This window comes from Rhinatrema bivittatum, chromosome 3 (genome assembly GCF_901001135.1).
Source record: "Rhinatrema bivittatum chromosome 3, aRhiBiv1.1, whole genome shotgun sequence".
Classification (NCBI taxonomy): domain Eukaryota; kingdom Metazoa; phylum Chordata; class Amphibia; order Gymnophiona; family Rhinatrematidae; genus Rhinatrema; species Rhinatrema bivittatum.
Genome location: NC_042617.1, coordinates 142883455 through 142903970, shown reverse-complemented (window position 1 = coordinate 142903970; position 20516 = coordinate 142883455). Strand labels below are relative to the sequence as shown.

Genomic DNA, 20516 nt, shown 5'->3' with positions numbered 1-20516 from the left:
CTTTAGCAGTTACTGACAAGGAAGGCACCCTTCGGCCTCTTCTCTCCAGGAGGTTGGATTTGTTCTCTCAAGGAGGAGTCCCTGCCACTTCCACACCAGTAAAGGAAACTAGCCCATCTTTATTAAACAGGCCATCCTTCTCAGCGGCCAGCATTCAAAGGATGAAGCATGGGGCACAGTTGACTAGGATCTTCCCTGGGAGCTGCCCCCTCCAAAACGACTGAGGTTTCTGAAATGATTGCCATCTTTGTCGGGATCATGGGATCTACGGGAATTACCTCAGACCCCTTGCCTGAATTGCTGGATCATTCCTGTCTTCCAGAAAACCTCTCATATTCCAGATTCCTGGAAAAATTGGGTAAGGACATTGGAGTCATCTAGAGGAATAAGGACTCCAGAAGGAAGTTTTCAGCCTGCTTCAGATGCTAGAAACACCTTATGAACAAGCAATGATCCTGGTTCATCAGATTCTACAGGACCTGCAAACAAAAATGTTGGATAGTTCAGCTTCCTGCTCCCCTCTTAGAGGTCAGGAAGCTAGATCTAAAGTACAGAGTGCAGCAGGCCTTTGGTTTTGAAGTAGTCGAGCTGCCCCACCAGTCAGTGGTGGGGGTGGAGTCAGCAGTGGTGTAGCAAGGGCGGGGGCAAGGACCCCAGGCACCAGACTATAGGGGTGCCTGGGAGCAGGGGATTCCATCCAGTAGCATAGGGATGGGTGGACCTTGGCACTCCCACTTTGGGCTCAAGCCCACCCAATCATCACTGCTGGCGGCCTAAGACAAGAGGCCCTACAGGGCCGCAATGGACATGTCGGGCGTGCACATCCAGAGGAGCAGTGGCTGAAATGAGAAAGAGGCCCACGAGGCCCCTGGTGGACCCCATCCCACCAGCGGCCAAGAAATGGAGCAGGCCCACGAGGCTGTCGGTGGACCCATGAAATTGGCAGCCGAGAAGAGGAGTAGGACCGGGAGGTCTGCAGTTGAAGGAAAAAAAAACCCTCATTGGAAGGTGCCCGCTCTCCTATTCCTCACATGTTCCGGCCCTGTGGCATTCAAAACCTGTGTGGCCAGTAAGTGCTCTATGCTGATCTCATGCATCGTAAGATCAGCATCGAGGGTGTACTAGTTCCGTGAGTTTGGATTCCATGGGCAGGCACATGAGCGAGGAACAGCAGCAGAAAAGGCTCCCCCTTTTGTTCCCAGTGGGGAGCCTACCTGTGTTTGTCTGTGTGGGTGTGTGTGTGTGTGTATGTGAATGATAGCCTGCCTGGGGGAGGGTTTGTGTGTGTTTGAATGGTAGCCTGCCTGGGGAGGGTTTGTGTGTGTTTGAATGGTAGCCTGCACAGATTGCATGCGTCAGTACCTCCAGGGAGGGAACAGAGATTGCTGGATGAATTTGCACGAAAATCGTTCCAGGGAGCAATGTTGTCGGCTTGAATCCAGACACATCAATTCTATATTGTTCAATATTTATTTGAATGTCTACAAACAATAAAGAGCGCACTCCCTGGGTCAGAAAATCCTATACTCAACATAAATCATCCAGTGCAGAATTTGGAGGGGGCATCCGCCACCTCCTTCGTACAGTTTATGAAGTCTTTGAATCTTCATCTCGCATTTCCGCATCCGTGATTGCAGCTCGAAGGCTAGCATGGCTACTCTCCAGCGCTATAAGCGAAGATGTGCACACCAAATTGGCGAATTTACCCTGCAAAGCAGACAATCTGTTTGGTGACAAATTTCAAGAAACGGTGGCCAATCTAAAAGATCAGGCGATAGCGGTTCAGTCTTTAACACAACCATCCATGTATCAGCCGCAACATAGATTCTTTACACCAATGTGAAAACCCCCTTACCAACGTAGACCGTTTAGGCAATACTCTTCATATCATCCCCAAATGTATACTCAGCCAAAGCGCAGTTCACAACAACAACAAAATAGAAGGGGATGCCCAAGGGCTCCACGCCAGCAAAACCAACAAACTGCGTCATCCACCAAGACACAGTCCTCTTTTTAATAATAACTCCACCACCACTACAGTTACATCCTCCAGGCAGAATATCATCCCGTCTACAGGAATGGAGATTGATAACAACCGATCAATGGGTTTTAGAAATAGTAGAGAAAGGATACCAGTTACAGTTTGCAATGAAACATCTCCCTCACCGTCCAAAAAAAGGGGTTTTCAAAGCATCAACCCCAATTATTGAAGAAAATCTTATCTCTTCAGCAACAACGGGCAATCCGTTTAATTCCACCTCATGCCCGACACAGGAAGTTTTATTCACTTTACTTCCTAATTCCCAAGAAAACAGGGGGCCAGAGATCAATTCTGGACCTCAGGGAGTTGAATAAGCACCTGCTCAAAGAGAAATTCAAAATGGTGTCCTTAAAGAACATCCTAGCACTTCTTCAACCAAACAAATGGATGTGTTCCATAGACCTAAAGGATGCTTATACTCACATACCAATCAATCCTTCTTCCTGGCGTTACCTGTCTTTCCAATACCAGGACAACCATTATCAGTACCAAGTACTCCCTTTTGGGCTCTCAGCAGCCCCCAGAGTTTTCACGAAGTGTATGGCAGTGGTGGTGGCTCATTTACGGAAACTAGGGATCCACATATTCCCCTATCTGGACAATTGGCTTCTAGTAGCATCCACCCCAGGGATGCTGCAGTAATAACTACAACAAACAATTCAATGTTTGGACCAGTTAGGGCTAATAGTCAACTACACAAAATCCACACTCATACCCACACAGGTACTTCAGTTCATTGGAGCTCGCCTGGATACCTTGCAGAGCAGGATTTTCTTACCAAGGGACAGAGCTATGGAAATGCACCGTCTCCTATGATGCCTCCATTCCACTCCAAAGCCCATAGCACGTCAGGTGCTGACAGTCTTGGGACACATGGCAGCAGCCATATTCACAGTCCCAAACACCAGGTTGCCCATGCGAAGGTTACAATGGGGTTTGAAGAGACAGTGGAAGCAATACTCGCAACCGCTATTCACCAAGATAACCCTTACTTCCGAGATGATAAGGGACATAGACTGGTGGTTACAAAAGCGAACACTCATCAAGGGAGCGTTGTTCAATCCGCCTTCACACAATATCATCCTGACCACCGATGCTTCTCGCAAGGGGTGGGGAGCACACCTGGATCAGCTACAAACACAAGGATTGTGGTCCATTCCAGAACAAAACCTTCAGATCAATCTCTTAGAACTCTGTGCAGTAAAGAATGCACTACACACGTTCCTCCCTCACCTACGAGGACATCGAGTCATGGTGTATACAGACAACCAAGTATCTATGTTCTATCTAAACAAACAAGGAGGGTCCGGTTCTTGGAATCTTTGCAAAGAAACGATACAGATTCTGGAACATGCTCACCGCCACTGCATAACAGTTCAAGCATCCTACCTTCCAGGAGTAATCAACACGAGAGCGGACAGATTGAGCCGAATCTTTTATCCTCAGACAGTTGCGCAAGAAATTTTCAACACGTGGGGATGGCCAGCAATGGACCTCTTCACCACAGAAGACAATGCAAAGGTTCCTCACTTCTGCTCAGTGTGGAGCAGTAGACTGAGAATCGCACAAAACGCATTCCTAATACCGTGGATGGAACCACTAATGTATGCTTTCCCTCCAATACCTCTCATCACAAGGACGATTCAGAAATGCATACAAGATGCAGCTCAACTCATTTTGATAGCACCAGCGTGGCCCAGACAGCCATGGTACACCTATCTTCTCAATCTTTCAATAGAAGAACCCATGACTCTGCCGAATCAAGAAGACCTTCTAGCGCAAGACGGAGGAACCCTTTTTCACCCGATGCATGCATCCCTTCTCCCAACAGCACGGAGATTGAACGGCTCCTATTATCAGAAAGAGGTATTTCAGTAGAAGCACAGGAAATCCTCTTGTATTCAAGGAAATCATCTACACGTAGAAACTATGGGTTTAAATGGAAAAGATACTCAGCCTGGTGTTCTTCCCAAGGGTTGCCCCCCCTGGACTGTACACCTGAACTTTTATTGGACTATCTGCATTCCTTATATGTCGCAGGGCTAGCAACTTCCTCGATTAGGGTACATCTCAACACTATTGCAGCCTACCATAGACCGCACAGAGGACAACCAATTTCTGTCCATCCGCTCGTCTCGAGATTTCTCAAAGGACTCATTCACTTAAGTCCTCCTTTAGTTAAACTGCCAATTCCATGGAATCTCAATGTCATACTGGAACAACTTATGCTACCTCCATTCGAACCCATGGAATCAGCACATATGAAATACCTCACATGGAAAGTGGTATTCTTGATCGCAGTAACGTCAGCGTGTAGAGTCAGCGAACTTCAAGCGTTGGTTCATTATAGTCCTTACCTAAAATTTTACCATAATAAGGTAGTACTTCGTACCCATCCTTCCTTCCTTCCGAAAGTGGTATCACATTTTCATTTAAACCAATCCATAGAACTACCAATTTTCTTCCCTAAGCCTCATCAAGATGACCGACAAAAATTGTTGCACTCCTTGGACTGTAAAAGAGCGTTAGCATGCTACAAAACCAGAACGCATTCCACTTCTCGAGCCTCTCAGCTCTTCCTTTCATTTAACCCAAATGCACCCAGACTTCCAGTCACAAAACAGACAATATCTAGTTGGATTGCTCAATGCATTCAATTCTGTTACCAAAAGAAGAATTTACCTCTTGAATCTACTCCGAACGTCTACCAGGTACGAGTGATGACATCCTCCATAGCGCATCTCTGCCTCGTGCCGCCAGTGGACATTTGTAAGGCAGCAACTTGGTCATTCTTACATACCTTCACATCACATTATTGCATGAGAAGATGCCAAGGTGGGGACAGCAGTCCTGCATACTCTGACCTCATAGATTACTAGAACTATCCACCGATGGGATCACGCAAAAAAAAAAAAAATACAAGAATATAACATGGTGAAACACCTCTTTAGCATGATCTGGAGCTTAGTACTCCCATGACAGCATGGCTAATTCAGCCCTGCTATCAACGGGAAAAAGCAAGTTTGCTTACTGTAAACAGTGTTTCCGTAGATAGCAGGATGAATTAGCCATGCTGACCCTCCCACCTCCCTGGATAGTCCTATCACACTTGTTCTACATAATTACAGACTGAGGCGAATCAGTTCTTCTGTGTGGGAAGGCACGCGCAGATGCACAGAGCAAAGCTCTGTATTCTACTGTGGAAGCTCCGCCTCCCGGGCCTGATGAACAGTTTCCATGACAGCATGGCTAATTCATCCTGCTATCTACGGAAACACCGTTTAAGGTAAGCAAACTTGCTTTTATGAGGAATTGTAATGTTTCTGTTTTTCCATTGTTGCACTGCATATAGTCTGGCCTGTTATGGTTTATAATTCAGTTTTTGTCTGCACATTTGAGGTACTACTTTATGATCTCTTTATTCTGTATTTGTTGAGGGTCTATGTGTGTTCTGCATGTGTAACTGGAGTTAAGTATTCTGCTAATGTGTCATTTCTGTGTAGGGATCTATAGAAGCTTGGTTTGTTTTGTTTTCCTAATAGGAGGTATATTGGTGTTTTAGGGCCTAGTGTAATGTTTGCAGGCTCATGTTTTCATAAGATTATAATTGTTTGAGTGTTGGTGGTTAGTGCTGTTTTGGAATGAGAGGCTTATTATATTGTATTTGTATTTTAGTTTGCTCGTGACTTTCTGAAGACCAAGCCCACACCCAATATACATTACAATAGTCCTGATACCATATGTGTTACAAGGGTCGTTTTGGCTATTATGCAGGGTTTTCTGGTTGACACCACATCTCTAATTGTAAATATAATCTACATGCTGTTGTGATATTTTTACTTCAAAAGTCTGAGTGTGTGTATTTTTCATGTAAAATCTTTTATTATAAATGCATAATTTGAAATTGTGTGTGGAGAGGGCCATGGTAGGGGGAATGCTGGGCACAAAGCTGTAAAATTCACTTAGAGTGCCTAATACCCTTGCACTGGCCCTATTTAAAAAAAAGAATACTAATTAAATGTTTAAAAAAAGAGAGAGAGAATGAGGAGGGGCCGGCCCAGTAATTATTTGTCAGGGCTGCAGAAAAGTTAGCACTGTGCCTGCATGGCGGCACCCTGTGGTGACATGCTGGCGGGGTTCCCGGCCCTTCCCAGTGAAGAGACCCCGCGCAGTGGTGCCGTGTGGTGATGCACTGCTGGATGATGGGAGGGAGAGAAAATGGGAGCCCCTGAACACTTTGTGCAAGGAAGTTGCGGAATATACTATTTTAATAAATAAATAATAATTGGCCCCCGGGCACCGGAGACCCTCACTACGCTTCTGAGACTGCTGTGAAGCAGGCTAAATAGACCCAGATATTTTCTAACACACCAATTGGTAAGAACTCCAGGTTACTGACAGCTTCAGGAAGAAAGGTTTCTAGAACACCAGCTTTATATGGTGCAGTACTTATGTGACTGCATCAATAAGCTGAAGCCTCTTGGGGAATCACTGGATGGGGAACAGGAGAGATATCACCAGGCTCTCTTAGATGCTGAAGAATGTGAGTAGCACCTCATCTGGTCAGTGTGTAACAGTCCTTTGTCACAGTGGCAGTGGCCATTGGAGTACACCAGATGGCCTGACTGAGGTCCAACAATCTTCAGCAGTGGTTCCCAACCTTTTTTGTTTTGGGGCACACCATCTACTTCCCCATCATCACTTTCTCTTCTCTTCTCTTCCCTCTCCCCTGCACCCTTTGGCATCATCATCTTCTCCTTTCCCTCTTCCCCCAGCATCATAATCATGTCTCTCCCCTGGCATCATCTTCTTCTTTCCTTCTCTATCCCCCCATGCCCCTGGCATTATCATTATCTTCCTTCCTCCTCGTATTATCATCTTCCCTTTCCCTCATTTCCTGGCATCAACATCACCTTCTCTCTCCAACTCCTCACCTCTGGAATCATCATCACCACCACCTTCCCTTTCCTTCTATCTCTCTCCCCCCACCCTCTGGCATCAACACCTTCCTTCACCCACCACCTCTTCCCCCAACCTTGCCTCTCCATCACCTTCCTTCTCTGTCCATTCATCTTCCCTATCCCTAGGCATTATCACCACCTTCAACCACCTCTTCCCCACCCTGTTGCATCATGATCACCTTCCCTCTACCTTCACCCCCCCTCCCCCATCAATCACATTCCCTTTCCCCCCTGACATCATCTCCTTCCCTCTTCCTCTGTCCCTTGGCATCATCTCCTTCCCTCTCCCTCACTCCCTGGCATCATCAATTTCCCTCTCTTTCCATCCCCGGGCATCATTGCTTTCTCTTCCCTCCCCCTCCACTCCCCATGCCAATCACGTTCATTTCCCTTTCTCTTCACTCCCTGGCATCACTTGCCCCCTCCTTCACTGTCTTGCATCATCATCATCATCATCATCATCTTACCTTTCCTTCACCTCCTGGCAACATCACCTTCCTTCTCTCTCCACTCCTCCACCCCACTGACCTCATCAATCTTCTTTTTCACTCAATGCACAATTAAGCTCTGGAATTTGTTGCCAGAGGATGTGGTTAGTGCAGTTAGTGTAGCTGGTTTTAAAAAAGGTTTGGATAAGTTTATGGAGGAGAAGTCCATTAATGGCTATTAATCAAGTTATCTTAGGGAATAACCACTGCTATTACTGGCATCGTTAGCATGGAATCTATTTAGTGTTTGGGTAATTGCCAGGTTCTTGTGGCCTGGTTTGGCCACTGTAGGAAACAGAATGCTGGGCTTGATGGACTCTTGGTTTGACCCAGTATGGTATGTTCTTATGTCTCCCCCACCCCCTAGCATCACACACTCTTCCCATTCCCTCTACCCCTTGGCAACACGTTCCCTCAACCTTACTTCATGGCATCATTATCACCTTTCCTCCCCGCCCCCTTGAATCATCATCATCATCTTCCTTCTCCTTCCACTCTTCTCCCCCAGCCCATGACATCATCACCTTCCCTTCTCTCTCTCTCTCCACACCCTATGGCATATTCATCTGTTCCTTTCCCCAATTCACCTCCAGCTCTTGAACAGCAAAAGTCTGGGAGCAGCTTACCGAGTGCTGCTACTTCAGATTGCAGAGGAAAACTGGCAAAGGAGGAACTGCACGTGACCAGCAAGTCTCACAAGCCTACAGAGCCCTGTGCAGTTTCTGTTGCAGCAGAGAGGAAAGCAGGAGCAACTGCCCAAAAATGCTGCTCTCCTATGCCCCCTGCTGATGGGAGGACATTGTGCAGGCCAGGATGGAATCAGGAAATGAGATTGCAGTCACGGCACAATAGTTGAGAAATGCTGATCTACTGGAAGGTGTCCATGAGAAATTAGCTGACATTACATGTTCCAGGGACAAGATCAGACAAATTGTTACGCAGATTAAAGAGCAACATATGGCTGTCCTGTCCTGTCCTGTCAGTAGGGCCCAACCAGCCTCCCATGTAGGACCCCTTTGCTATCTGCTGTATATGCATGTTTTGCAACATCCCTCTGCCCTGAGACCTCCCCCTTTCCCTGTCCCTTTTCACTGGAAATGTGAGCTCCATGTAGGAGCAATAAGATTCATTACAGCACATGTACACAAGGGAAGCAGAAACAGGAGAAAGATGGTACTTAGCCACAGCAATTCCTTACAAACAGTGGTTCTAATTTCACCAGATTACTAATGCCATCCGACACTAAATTTCGGAAGAATGCCTTATGCATTTGTAACCCATAGCTTAGCCCAGTGCTGCACTGAAAAGTTTAAAAAACTATTTTTTATTGAAATGATGGAAAAGCCGAGGAAGAGAGCAGTTTAAAAACAGGAGAACATTGCATGTCCCATCACTAGAGAGCACTCAAATGTGCTCTCTAGCAGAGATGGTTCTATAATAAGGCAGGGTGAGGCAACCGCTTCAGGCGGCAGAATTTTGAGGCAGCAAAGAATGCCATTCTCAGAACGCCACTGTGGCATCCGCCTCATCCTGCCTGCCCCTGCCCCAGCTGCTGACCCAGACCGGCAGCGGTAGAAATGAGGAGGGTCATTGCTGCGGGCTACCGCCGCCAGAGGCCAGGCCGGCAACGTGGAGGAGGGACACCACCGGAGGCAGGGCCAGCGGCGAGGAGGAAGATCGGGGGTGTGAAGTGAGGAGGGGGCTGCGTGAGTGGGGCAAGGGGGCGCCATCTCATCTCTCGCCTCAGGCGGCAGATTGCCTTGAGCCGCCCCCTGCTTTCAAGTGATGCTTCCAGAACATGGTAGGCTGATCAGCCACAGAATACTTAAAATAGGGGCAAAGGGCTGTATAGCTAGTGACAAGCAGTGGGAGCTCATGTAATAAACTAAGGTTACAAAGAACGATGATTGAGAGGAGGTGGAGGAATCCAGGAAGAGAAGGGGCAATGGAGGCGGAAGGATGGGGGTGGTAGGAGAGAGAGGGGAAATAGAGGCAAGGAAAAAGTGTTTGTCTCATCACCTACTTTTTGACTCACTAAACACCATTGATTACAAGACCCAGAAAACTTGCCTGTTAAATGTGATGGATGTGAAAGAAATGTTGATAAAAGCAAAACAACTGGAGATGTTAATGCGCTAATCATTTTAGCTTGTTTTTTTCTCAAGTCTTTGACAATATTTTATTCTTTCTCATAGCTTAGTGAACGATATGGATAACATGTATCTGGAAAAGGATTTCAAAGCCTTTGCCAGGGATTCTGGATATGATAGCTTCTCTCAAAAACTTAGTGTATTGGACAAGCTTCTCCATACCCATCCCGTGTGGCTACAGCTCGGTCTGAGTGAAGAGGAGACAGTGAGCATCCTACAGTGCCAACCTCCTGGGGTAAGAGTCAAAATTTGAAAGAATAAATGCTTTTTTTCTTTGGCTTGTCCCTTTTCCTCCTCACCGATCTCTGCTATCCCCCTAGTAGATGATGGGGCAGATTTTAAAAAAGTACGCCGGATTTTAAAAGATACGCACATATCTTTTAAAATCCTGGGTCTGCGCGCGCAAGGCTGTGCAAAATCGGCAGCCTGCGCACGCCGAGCCGTGCAGCCTGCCTCCGTTCCCTCCGAGGCCGCTCCGAAATCGGAGCGGCCTCGGAGGGAACTTTTTTTTTTGTCTCCCCCACCTTTCCCTCCCTTCCGCTATCTAACCCACCCCCCAGTCCTAACTAAATCCCCCTCCCCTAGCTTATTCCGTTGAGTTACGCCTGCTTCTGGCAGGCGTAACTTGCACGCGTCACCGGCTCCCTGCCCCAGCACAGGCCGCTGTGCCAGAGCACTCGGCCCCACCCCCGGACCACCGTCACGCCTCTTGCCACACCCATGGACCGCCACACGCCCCTGAACGCTGCACCGCCCCCGACATGCCCCCCAAGCAAAGCCCCGGGACCTTATGCGCATCCCGGGGCTTTGCGCGTGCCAGCGGCCTATGCAAAATAGGCACGCAGGGCTTTTAAAATCTACCCCGATATGTTTAGGTGGCTCAGGGGACCTTCATTGACCTGAGGACTGGAGGGGTACTTTCTCCAAGATGCATCCTCATTGGTGCGCATTGCCCAGCAAGGGCTACTTCTGTAATGGCAAGTATCTTCCCTCCCTCCTTCCCCAGGCCTGAATACAATTGCTCAGCTCCCACCAGCCCAGCAGATGGAGCCTATGCCTTTATTATTTGTATGTAATGTTTGAGAACATTCACAAGTTGTAAAGCAAGCTGGATTAACTATAGCAAAATTCCAAAGGAGCCTGGAAATCTGTATCAACCCCAGACTAGGTTTTTGCTCTTGGTGAATTCAGAAACAGGATTTTAAAAATGATGATCACACTGTTGATCCAGATTCCTAAGGTAATAAGTTATTATACTAGTGCCCGAGTAACTGGGATTCCTAGTTGCTTGAAATGGTTTAAGACTTTGAATAGGGAAAACTTATGGCTGTTTAACATTAGGAAGCGAACACAAAAGGGCTGTTTTGCACTATTGTAGAAAAAAATGTTTGACTTTGAAGAGTGTAATTTTGTTGTTGTGACAGCCTGAATTGTTTTAAGTAAATAACAATTTTCAGCACTTGGGAGACAGATGGGAGCTTTGAGTTCACATGCAACTGAGATAGAAACTAAAACTAGGATCTGTTTAGTGATAGCTCTGTGTAGTATTAAGGAGGAGATTTAGGGTTAGATTTCAGTAAGAATGCCTGTACCTTGAATCACATTTGGCTCAGAGTGCTACGAAGACAACAATATCAGTCTATGTAGAGCATCTGGAGCTTGAATAGCACTTACGTGGGGATGCCTGATTACTGCATACTGAAGTGCAGCATGAGATTCAGATCCAGAGGCTGTTATGTTCTGCTTCTCAGACAAAGTGTATTTCTTCAATGCTCAGCCCTTTGGAAGAGGATCTGGGAAAAGTAAGAAACTGAGGAAATAGAGGAGTTATCGGATGAGTCCGTATCAGAGACAGGCTGGGCCAGACCTGGTTTTTGCTTTGTTGTACTTTTTGGACTTGTAATCTTGTATTTTTAAAGACAGACTGGATCTCCAAGTCCATAACTGCATTGTCCCTGATGACCTGAAGCTATTTGATAATCCTAGAAATAGATTCAGTGGCATGCTTCATGGGGGTCTGCCTTGCCCTTTCACAAGAGTTGAGTGCTACTGTATTTCATACCAGATGGATTGGCTATTTCAGTATGATAAAGCAGAAAGGTCTTGAGGATGGAGCCAAGTGGTCCTTATCTGCCAACATATTTTATGTTTCTGTGTTAGAAATAATTTACAAATATATATTTTAAAGAAAAAAGAGCAAAATAAACACAATCACATTTTACTCTCTTTATGCATTAACCATCAGGTCTAAACTGGAATCACATGGAAGTTCCTTTATGAGGAATAGTTAATTCTCTGCTCCCTTGGTCTTGATATACTGAGTCAGGCTAATTTTCAGAAGCCTGCACGCGTAAAAACGGGAGCGTTACGCGCATTTTACAACGGTCCTGGCCACATGCGTAAACCCTGATACGAACAGAAGTGCAGGGCCTCTCCAAAGGGGCGGGCCAGGGGCGTGGTCTGGGCATGGCGGGCCAGGGGGCGTGGTCTGGGCATGGCGGGCCAGGGGCGTGGTCTGGGCATGGCGGGCCAGGGGCGTGGTCTGGGCATGGCGGGCCAGGGGGCAGGCTGGGACAGTGCCATTATCCGCTGTCCCAGGGAAGCACGCGCCGGCAGCCGGCCAGTGCACAGAGATTACTTAACTCCAAAGTTGAAGTAAGTAGGGAAAAAAAAACTAATAGGGGGTCGGAGAGGAGAGGAGAGGGGAAAAGGTAGGAAGGTTGGATAGGGGTATAGGGAACTGGGGAAGCCCTACTATTGTCGCCATGCATCGCTTTGTAAAATTCCCCCCGCTCCCCTGCACATGTGTGCGCAGCCATTGGATTTTATAACGTGTATGCTCCTTTTAAAATCGACCATTATTTTTCCCTTTTTTATTTTTATAATTGTTTTTATCTTGTTTTTTGTTTTTATATTATATTAATGTTCTTAATTTTTTACTTAATATTGTACCTGTAATGTTTGTTTTATTTTATTATTAATCGCTTGATTTCTTTTTAAGAAATATAATAAAGCACATGGAATAGACTAAAAAACTACAGTTCTCTCATAGAATAATTGTGTTTTTTATATAAATTCTATTTGAAGTCTTGAATTGTGTTCTATAAAATAATAAAAATATAGAGATCATTTATTAAATATGATTAGTTAAGAATGGAGCTTTCTACAGTTATTGATGTCCTTTCTTAATAGAGTTTTGTGGTTCGGAAGTCTGCAAAACTACAAAAGAAAGTCTTATCCCTCCGCCTGCCCAGTGAATCTGGGTCCTGCCTCAAGGAATTTACAATCAAAGAAAGCTCCTATAGTGAGTATGACTTCTTTACTCACCTATAATTGTACATTTGTTGCTAACTATGAAGGACTGTAGAATGGTTTCAGAATGAAAATGTAATAATTTTTGCTAGGCGATTACACACAATTTAGGGAAGTTCATGGACCCCATTTGCAAAATAGTTTTTTTTCTCCTTTCTTTATGGCAAAATTATTGGAAATAGGGAGAGTGCAGTGCTGTATGGAAGATCTTAAAAACAGGTTCGGGGGGGCAGAACTGTCAACCAATTTGGTTTTGCGATTGATAGATCTTTGTAAAGGGTTGGTGAGGACAGTGAGACAAAGCTGCTTTGGGAGTACTGCCACCTGCAGCTGTTCCTGTAGTCACTGACTCAGAAGAAGAAATATATGGGAATTAATAGATCGCAGGATAACACTGCATTTTATTAGTCTCTTCAGGGTGGGTAGCTTGAGGTCTCCGTGACTGCTGGCCTGCGAGTCTGTTATTAATGCATTGTGCAACTCTTGATTTGTTCTGACCCTAATCATGAGGGTGAGCACATGCTGCAGGAATGAGGAAAAGGGGACATTACTTCCACAGCCTTTATATTTAGCAGAGCTGTTTTGGCCAAGAAGCATAGTTGGCTCAGTTGTTTTTGATTAACAAAACACTGCTTTGTTTGATACTTGTAAGGCATAACTGATTCCACCGTGCACAGTCTGATGGAGCGTGATTCAGCCTGGCTTTACTCAGACTCTCATTGATTAATTGTCCATTGTCTCTGCAGCTTTCTCTTTAGAGGGCTCTGGAATAAGCTTTGCAGATTTATTCAGACTTATTGCATTCTACTGTATAAGCAGGTAAGAAGAATATTTTTAGTTATCTGTTTTATTTTTCACCCTCTTATCCATGACAATGCTCTAGTCAAGATAACAACAATATATATAATATTATTGGAGCAGTGCTTTCCACACCATCCTTAGAAATACACTAGCTGGATAAATATACACATGGGCTACTCATGCAAACATTTTTAGTGACTTTGTTAATGAAGTTAACGCCTAATCTGCATTGAGATAATTCACATGGAATTGTTTTCCGCTGCATCAGCAAGTAGCATTGTATATATTTTATGGTCCAAAAGTTTGGGAATATAAGGCGCTTATGTAGAACCCTACAGAGGTGGCTGAGTCTGCAGAGAGAGCAAACCTAGGGCCTGATTCTGTGTGTAATGGAAAATACCTTGATGAATCAGGTCCCTAGTATGCCTAAAAGGTTGTTCATGGCAAACTGGCAGATCTATTGTTTCTGTTTACTCTAAGGAAGACTGTTGGATTTCAGGTAGTGCTGTGCATCTGGAACAGTCTTCCATCAGAAATCCAAGAGGTCACATTCTTGGCATTCTTTTGGACACAACTCAAAACATAGTACTTTAGACTGGCTTATCAAATGCCTAATTCCTTGATTTCCTTTGCCTTAATTCAGGATTCATCTGACTTTGTATTATGGTATATTAATGCTCTATTGCAGAACTGTTGTAAAAGTGAAAAAAAAAATAAGATCCTGCTGAACTGCTGCTGTTAAGGAGATAAGACTGTGGTCACAGCCAATAGCAACCCAACGTTTCAGTCAAGTTCAAATTCCATTGTAGGATTTTATAATCCGATTAATGTGGAGAGAAGCCATTTTGTATTACAGTGTTGTCATTGTTGGCATATGTTAGGCTTCACTTCAGTGTAATATCATTTTATGACCATTTTGTGCACATCTGCAACATTTCGATGGCACAAAGGCAGCTATATGTCTCTTATTAATTTTTGTTTGTTTTTATGTTCATGTTTATATATGCCTTAGCTTTGTTCTTGTTACATGTCCCTGCCACAAACTTTATGAATGTGAGTAGATTATAAATATATTAAATAAAGTTTAGTAAAATGCTGCTGTATCAATGGATTTATACTGAAATGAGACACAGTTTGTCATTAATCACATCATTATGAAAGAAAATGGCTGCCTTCATGTTAGCTGGGATGTATATTACTGTAAAAGGATTTTCAAGATGGAACATACTTTACATTTTGATTGCACTACTATGTTATGCTCTATAACCCACATGATTACAGTCTGACTTGGCACTAGTTCTTTTAAAACTAGTATCCAGTGCTTTGTCTTTTAAATGGTTCTGCCATTCTGTGCCTGTGGGAAAATTCTTGTAAAAATCTGGCCTTCTTTCTGTTTGGAAAGACCATAGCTCTTAAGCAGAGAAGCAAAAAGAATACAGACTTGTAAAGCAAATGAGCAAGCCTCCGTAAACAATGTAAAGCCTTCAAATGACAATAACTTGGCGGTTTCATGGTATGAACTCATGGGAAGTGCAGTAGTCTTATTTTCAATTTCTGTCTTATCTTTTCTCCTCATTTAGGTAGATAAGTCATGTTTCAACTGTGTCAACAAAGCTAAATTTCCTATTTTGTCAATCTTATAATCTGATTGTTAGGATTCTTTAAAGTGACTTTGCACATGCTTTGCTCATTGCTTTTTACATTGTTAAAAGTTTGCGGTCATGCAAGAAAAAACTAAAAAAAAAATAACAAATTTAACAAATAGTGCTCTCTCTTTTAACACAAGGGATGTGCTGCCTTTCACCCTGAAGTTGCCTCATGCTATTTCTGTGGCCAGGACAGAAGGTGAACTTGAAGATATTGCACAGCTAGGAATTAGTAAGTATGAGAGATCATATAGGCAGCAGTTTCCTCACAATTTCCCTGATATAATAAAATGTCAGTAAAAAGTGTGTGCTGAACCTTAGCACACATTTTCTTTATGTGCTAAAAAAACATTAACTCTCCATGCAGTAAGCTAATAGTATGCAAATGCATCTAGAGTTTTAAAAAACTCTTTAACCTTAAAAATGTGCACAAAGTAGATGAATAGCATACATAAATCGTGCTAATGTGCGTAAGCAATAGTTTTTGCTTATAAAACATGATTTATCGGTGCAAAACATGGTTTTTGCACACAATGTTTTGCACATACAAGTCATAATAATGCACACAAAACCATAATGTAAAGCATAAACCATTGTTTTTGCGCACTGTATGCAGAAAACATGATTTCTCTGCATAAAATTTGTGCTGCTGTGTACATACAACATGACCAAGGAGCACACGTTGGTTTATAAATGCTGTGCGCGCAAAACAGAAATCATGCTGAATATAGGATGCCGAGACCATGAACTCCAGCTTCAGCCCCATAGACTAATAATAGTCCCAGAAACTTTACTTCACTTCTGACCATGATTTCAATTTCTAGTGTTAAAAAAACATGAATAGAGCCTACACACCTCTTTGCTTTTTGGGAGGGGGGGGGGTAATGGCTAATACCTGATTAACATGGGATTTGCATACAGGAGTGCCAATATGTGCGTATGGTTTTTTTGTGTAAAAATTCCTTACTACTTTGAGAATATAGCTGTATGCACAAAAATGTGTGCAGAACTACATGCTGATGTGTGAGCAAAGCCAAGCATGCCATATTACATCAGGACCACTCTCAGTAATGTCATCTGTGCAGAACATAATTAAGATGGATTTGTGTGCTTGCCTTGAGCAGAAGTGATCCCATAGGTAGCAGCTAGATTAGTGCTATAAATGTCATAGCCTTATTGTATGTTTTAACAGTAACTATTAATGATCCAAACATTTTATGCCTGGCGCTTGCTGGAAAGACAAAAAAAAGGAAGGAAGTGATTGCTATAAATTAGTAGCAAACTGCAAGCTAAGCACTTAGATGGCTGGACTGTAAAGTTTCTTTTTCGCAATCTGGTGCGTGCTCCTGAGTGTCTGGGTATGTGTCTAGTCATATTATTCAGCCGGCTATGGCGGCAGAAGTAAGCCTTTAAAAAAGGATGCACTCTAGGGAGGGAAGAGGCAGACAGAAATGAACTGCCCATCACTGCAGTTTCCATTCTCTTTCTGCCTTCCAAGCAGTGTATACTGTTACTCCTGCAAAAAGCATGAAAGGCAGAAGGTCAGGCCACAAGCCAAAACCCCTCGGGCCCAATAAAATAAAGAGGAAAGAAAACAGAATTCAACCCTGCACTTAAAACATCCAGTTGATAGAATGAAAATTTAGTTTTTGGATTCAGCACTAGCAATTCAAGGTGGCAGTCTGAAATATTATCTACTGCAACAACAACAAAAACTATTCAAGAAAAGTATGCCTGAGACTGAGAATATGAGCAAAAAATTCATATAGTATGAAAAAAAATGAAACTGCACATCTGGGGCTGGATACAATTGCTTTTATTATTCCTATATCACTATTAGAATGGATTGGAATAAATAGAGGAGAAACAAGGGAATGTATTATTTGCAGCAGTGTATTTAATAGTTTTGAAGTTGCAGTAAAATTAATTTTATCCCCCATGAGTTACAGTTTACTTTTTTCCCATGTTGCTTTTAAAAGTCATTCATGTTGAGATACTCCCTTGTAAGTTGTATAGCACTATATGTTAAAGGAATGATGTCTTTCCATGCTTACTAGACTTTTTGCTACCAGCTGCCCTTAAATGCTCAAAGTTCCAGGACTGTGGCCCTTCTAGATAGCTAGAACACTAGTGGGAACTGAAGAAAGTTGTAAGCACAATTATAGAAGAAATGAAACATTTAAAAGTTGCTTTTCCATTCAAAAGTAGGTTGCACTGTAACTGAGCTCTTTGTGCACAGGTGTACATTGAGCATGGTGCACTTTTAAGTGTTCTCTGCTGAAGTGTTCCTTTAACCCAAGTTCTTTCCATATGGTTATATTTTGATCTAGTTGGGGCATTAGGCAAAATTAATTATAGAAATTCTGGGATTGTTCTTATGTATGAATGCCTATTAAACCGAGGGGTTTATTAAAGTGGGTTTTTTTCTTTTGTTCAGCACCATGACCTGGACAGTTCCCAAGACGGACGGACTGACTGACAGCCCACCACGTCAAAATGATTAGTGCATTTCAAATTTTAGAAATATGCTAACAAAATGGGGAAGTAGATGTATAGGTGAAACCTTCTAAAGTTTTTGGGCAGGAGATAGTACCCCACCTGAATAGGATTCCATTAACAGTTGACAAATTACATTGTGTAGTGTTAGGTGGCCCAAAGGCTAGTGAAAGTCTAATTATGCACAACAGAAATGGGCCCTAAAAATCGGTTCTGTCTGTATTTTCCCCTCAACAGACATCAGCATCTGTCACCATCATATGTGTGGTTTTTTTAAATCAGAAAATGTCTAATTATCAATTTTACCATAACTAAATGTGCAGTTGAAAGTTTGGCCCAGTGAGTTGTTAGTTCACTGACTTTTGTTTTTATTGGTTTCATGTGTAAAAATGTTGGAGAAAGCCTCGTAGCAATTATTTCTCATTAATCATCAGTTTTAGTCTAGTGAAGAACATCTCTAGCTATTTTTATGCTGAGTACCAAACCACCACCGCTTGTGTAAATATGTCACTAATTGCTGCTGCATTTTAACAGCTTTTAAGAATGAAAAGATGATGGCACTGGGCCAAATTCACTATTAGCATTTTATCAACGAGCCAGAAAGAAACAAAAAGTTGTAGAGGTACTTTAATAATGGTTTCGATATTCATTTGGGGTTGAGTATAAAGAAAATGGTGATGACATTTTTACTTGTAGGGCTGTACGTTTGTTTTCCCGTAGAACAAAAGCTGACGCTGAAGTTGTTTTTCTTTGCTTTCCAAGTGCTAGGGGAAGGGGAGGGGGAGGGAGGTTGAGGGTTGATTGTTGGGTAGGAGTAGTGCTGGAGCAGAGAAATTCTTTGTTTATGTGGATTTTTCTCCCTCCCTCGCCTCTGCGCTCAAAGACTTCTTTTCAGGCCTTACGTACCTCATATTTACATTCTCATGTTGCCACCCTCATTTCTTTGCAGATTTTTGGACGTCTCCTGAAGCCAGGACCGCAGCCCCCGCTGTTCCTCCTCCCGTTGCTCCTCCCTGCCGCCGGCCGGCTCCGCCTCGGCCCTGCCTGCTAGAGGAAGGAGCGCAGGCGCTGAGGACCCGCTCGCCCTCGGAGCTGGAGTGCGCCCAGAGCAAGGGGGCGCTGTGCTTCGTCAACCCCCTCTTCCTGCAGGCGCACAGCCAGGACAGCGGAGGCGGCGGGGCCGGGCTGAGGAGGCAGAGCACGGGGCGGTCCCGCTCCCCGCCCCCCCGGCCCTCCCTTCATAGCCCCCGGCCGTCGGGCGGCGCCAAAAGGCAGGAGGCGAGCATGCCCGAGACCGGGAGGAAGCCGGCGCCCGTGCCCCCGCCGCGCCTCAAGAAGCAGGCATCGTCCGCCGGCGACTGGGACGGCGGGAGCCCCGCGCCTCGGGGGGTAGCGGGGGCGAGCTGCCGGTCCGAGCCGCCGCCGCCGGTGCAGCCGAACCGGGGAGGCGGGCGACAGCTGCAGCGGCTGAGCGACATGAGCATCTCCACGTCGTCGTCGGACTCGCTGGAGCTGGAGCGGCGGGTGCCCCTCTTCTGCTACGAGCCGGACAGCAGCTTCGAGGACTACGAGGGCGACCCCGAGAGCGACCCGGAGGGCATGCCGCCGCCCCTGAAGCCCCGCAAGAAGCGCAGCAGCTCCCTGGCGCTGCCGCGCGCCGTGAAGGCGCAGCTGCTGAAGGTGAGCGGCGTCTTCACCTCGCTCCTGACCCCCGAGCGCAGGACGGTGCGCCGCCTGGCCGACATGGCCCGCGACAAGGGCACCTACTTCGGCTGCCTGGTGCAGGACTACGTCAGCTTCCTGCGGGAGAACCGGGACTGCCACGTTTCCAGCACCGACCTGCTGCAGACCGTGCGCCAGTTCATGACCCAGGTGAAGAACTACTTGGCGCAGAGCTCCGAGCTCGATCCCCCTATCGAGTCCCTCATCCCCGAGGATCAGATAGGTAAGTGACTGCGGTGCTTTTCTAAAAAGGGGGGGGGGAGGGAAGGAACGGGGGTAAGTTTTCCGATCATTTTTGTTTTTTAATGTGGTATGGAACAAACGAAATGAAATGACTTTCATTTGCAGGCTTTATTTATAACATTAACTGTAGATGTAAACTTTCTGGAAACTCTGAAGCCATGGAAAGAAAAAATTTTGTTTGAAAAAATTTACCAAAAGGGCACGTGTAGGGAGGGAAGCTCATAAGAGTCTGATTAAAGATAGGGGGAGGGGGGGGGGTTGATGGCAGGCTACCCTTAATCTGTCCTGGGCTGCCAGGGTTGGTGTGGCTGATGTAATGGATTTCAGCCATGCCCTCTTTCTCCTTGGAGTAATTGTGACCTTGACAGACGATGTATACAGAAAGAGCTTTAACTCTTGGCATGGACTGTTAACTTGAAAATGTTTCAGTAGAAAGTTTTATTACAAGTAAAATGGGGAAACTTTCTATTTATGGTGATATACTTGTGAAATCCCTCAAATGGAGTCAATTGCAGCACTGTGTTTTTTCCAGGAGATTGGATTATTCAGTTCTGTTGAAACGCGTTTAGTGCATCTGGTATTAGCCATGGAAACATTTCTGTGGAGTGGTTTGCCTTGAGGGTAATTTTAGAGAAGAAAAAAATGCAGCTTTTTGC

General features: G+C 44.8%; 1 protein-coding gene and 1 long non-coding RNA gene across 4 annotated transcripts in view; one reads left to right on the top strand and one right to left on the bottom strand.

Moving 5' to 3' along the window:
• The window catches only part of LOC115087076, a 34452-nt gene extending 15541 nt beyond the window's left edge, over positions 1-18911 (bottom strand). Inside the window, exon 1 of the long non-coding RNA XR_003855422.1 lies at positions 18802-18911. This is a non-coding gene — a long non-coding RNA (uncharacterized LOC115087076). The remainder of the gene's footprint in view (positions 1-18801) is intronic.
• Positions 1-20516, top strand: part of RIN2 (Ras and Rab interactor 2) — a 321661-nt gene that overhangs the window by 256887 nt on the left and 44258 nt on the right. For all 3 annotated transcript variants that reach the window (XM_029593769.1, XM_029593771.1, XM_029593770.1), the window contains exons 4-8: positions 9686-9875; positions 12833-12944; positions 13699-13771; positions 15540-15631; positions 18845-19840. In XM_029593769.1, coding sequence (XP_029449629.1) covers positions 9686-9875; positions 12833-12944; positions 13699-13771; positions 15540-15631; positions 18845-19840 — 1463 coding nt within the window. The remainder of the gene's footprint in view (positions 1-9685; positions 9876-12832; positions 12945-13698; positions 13772-15539; positions 15632-18844; positions 19841-20516) is intronic.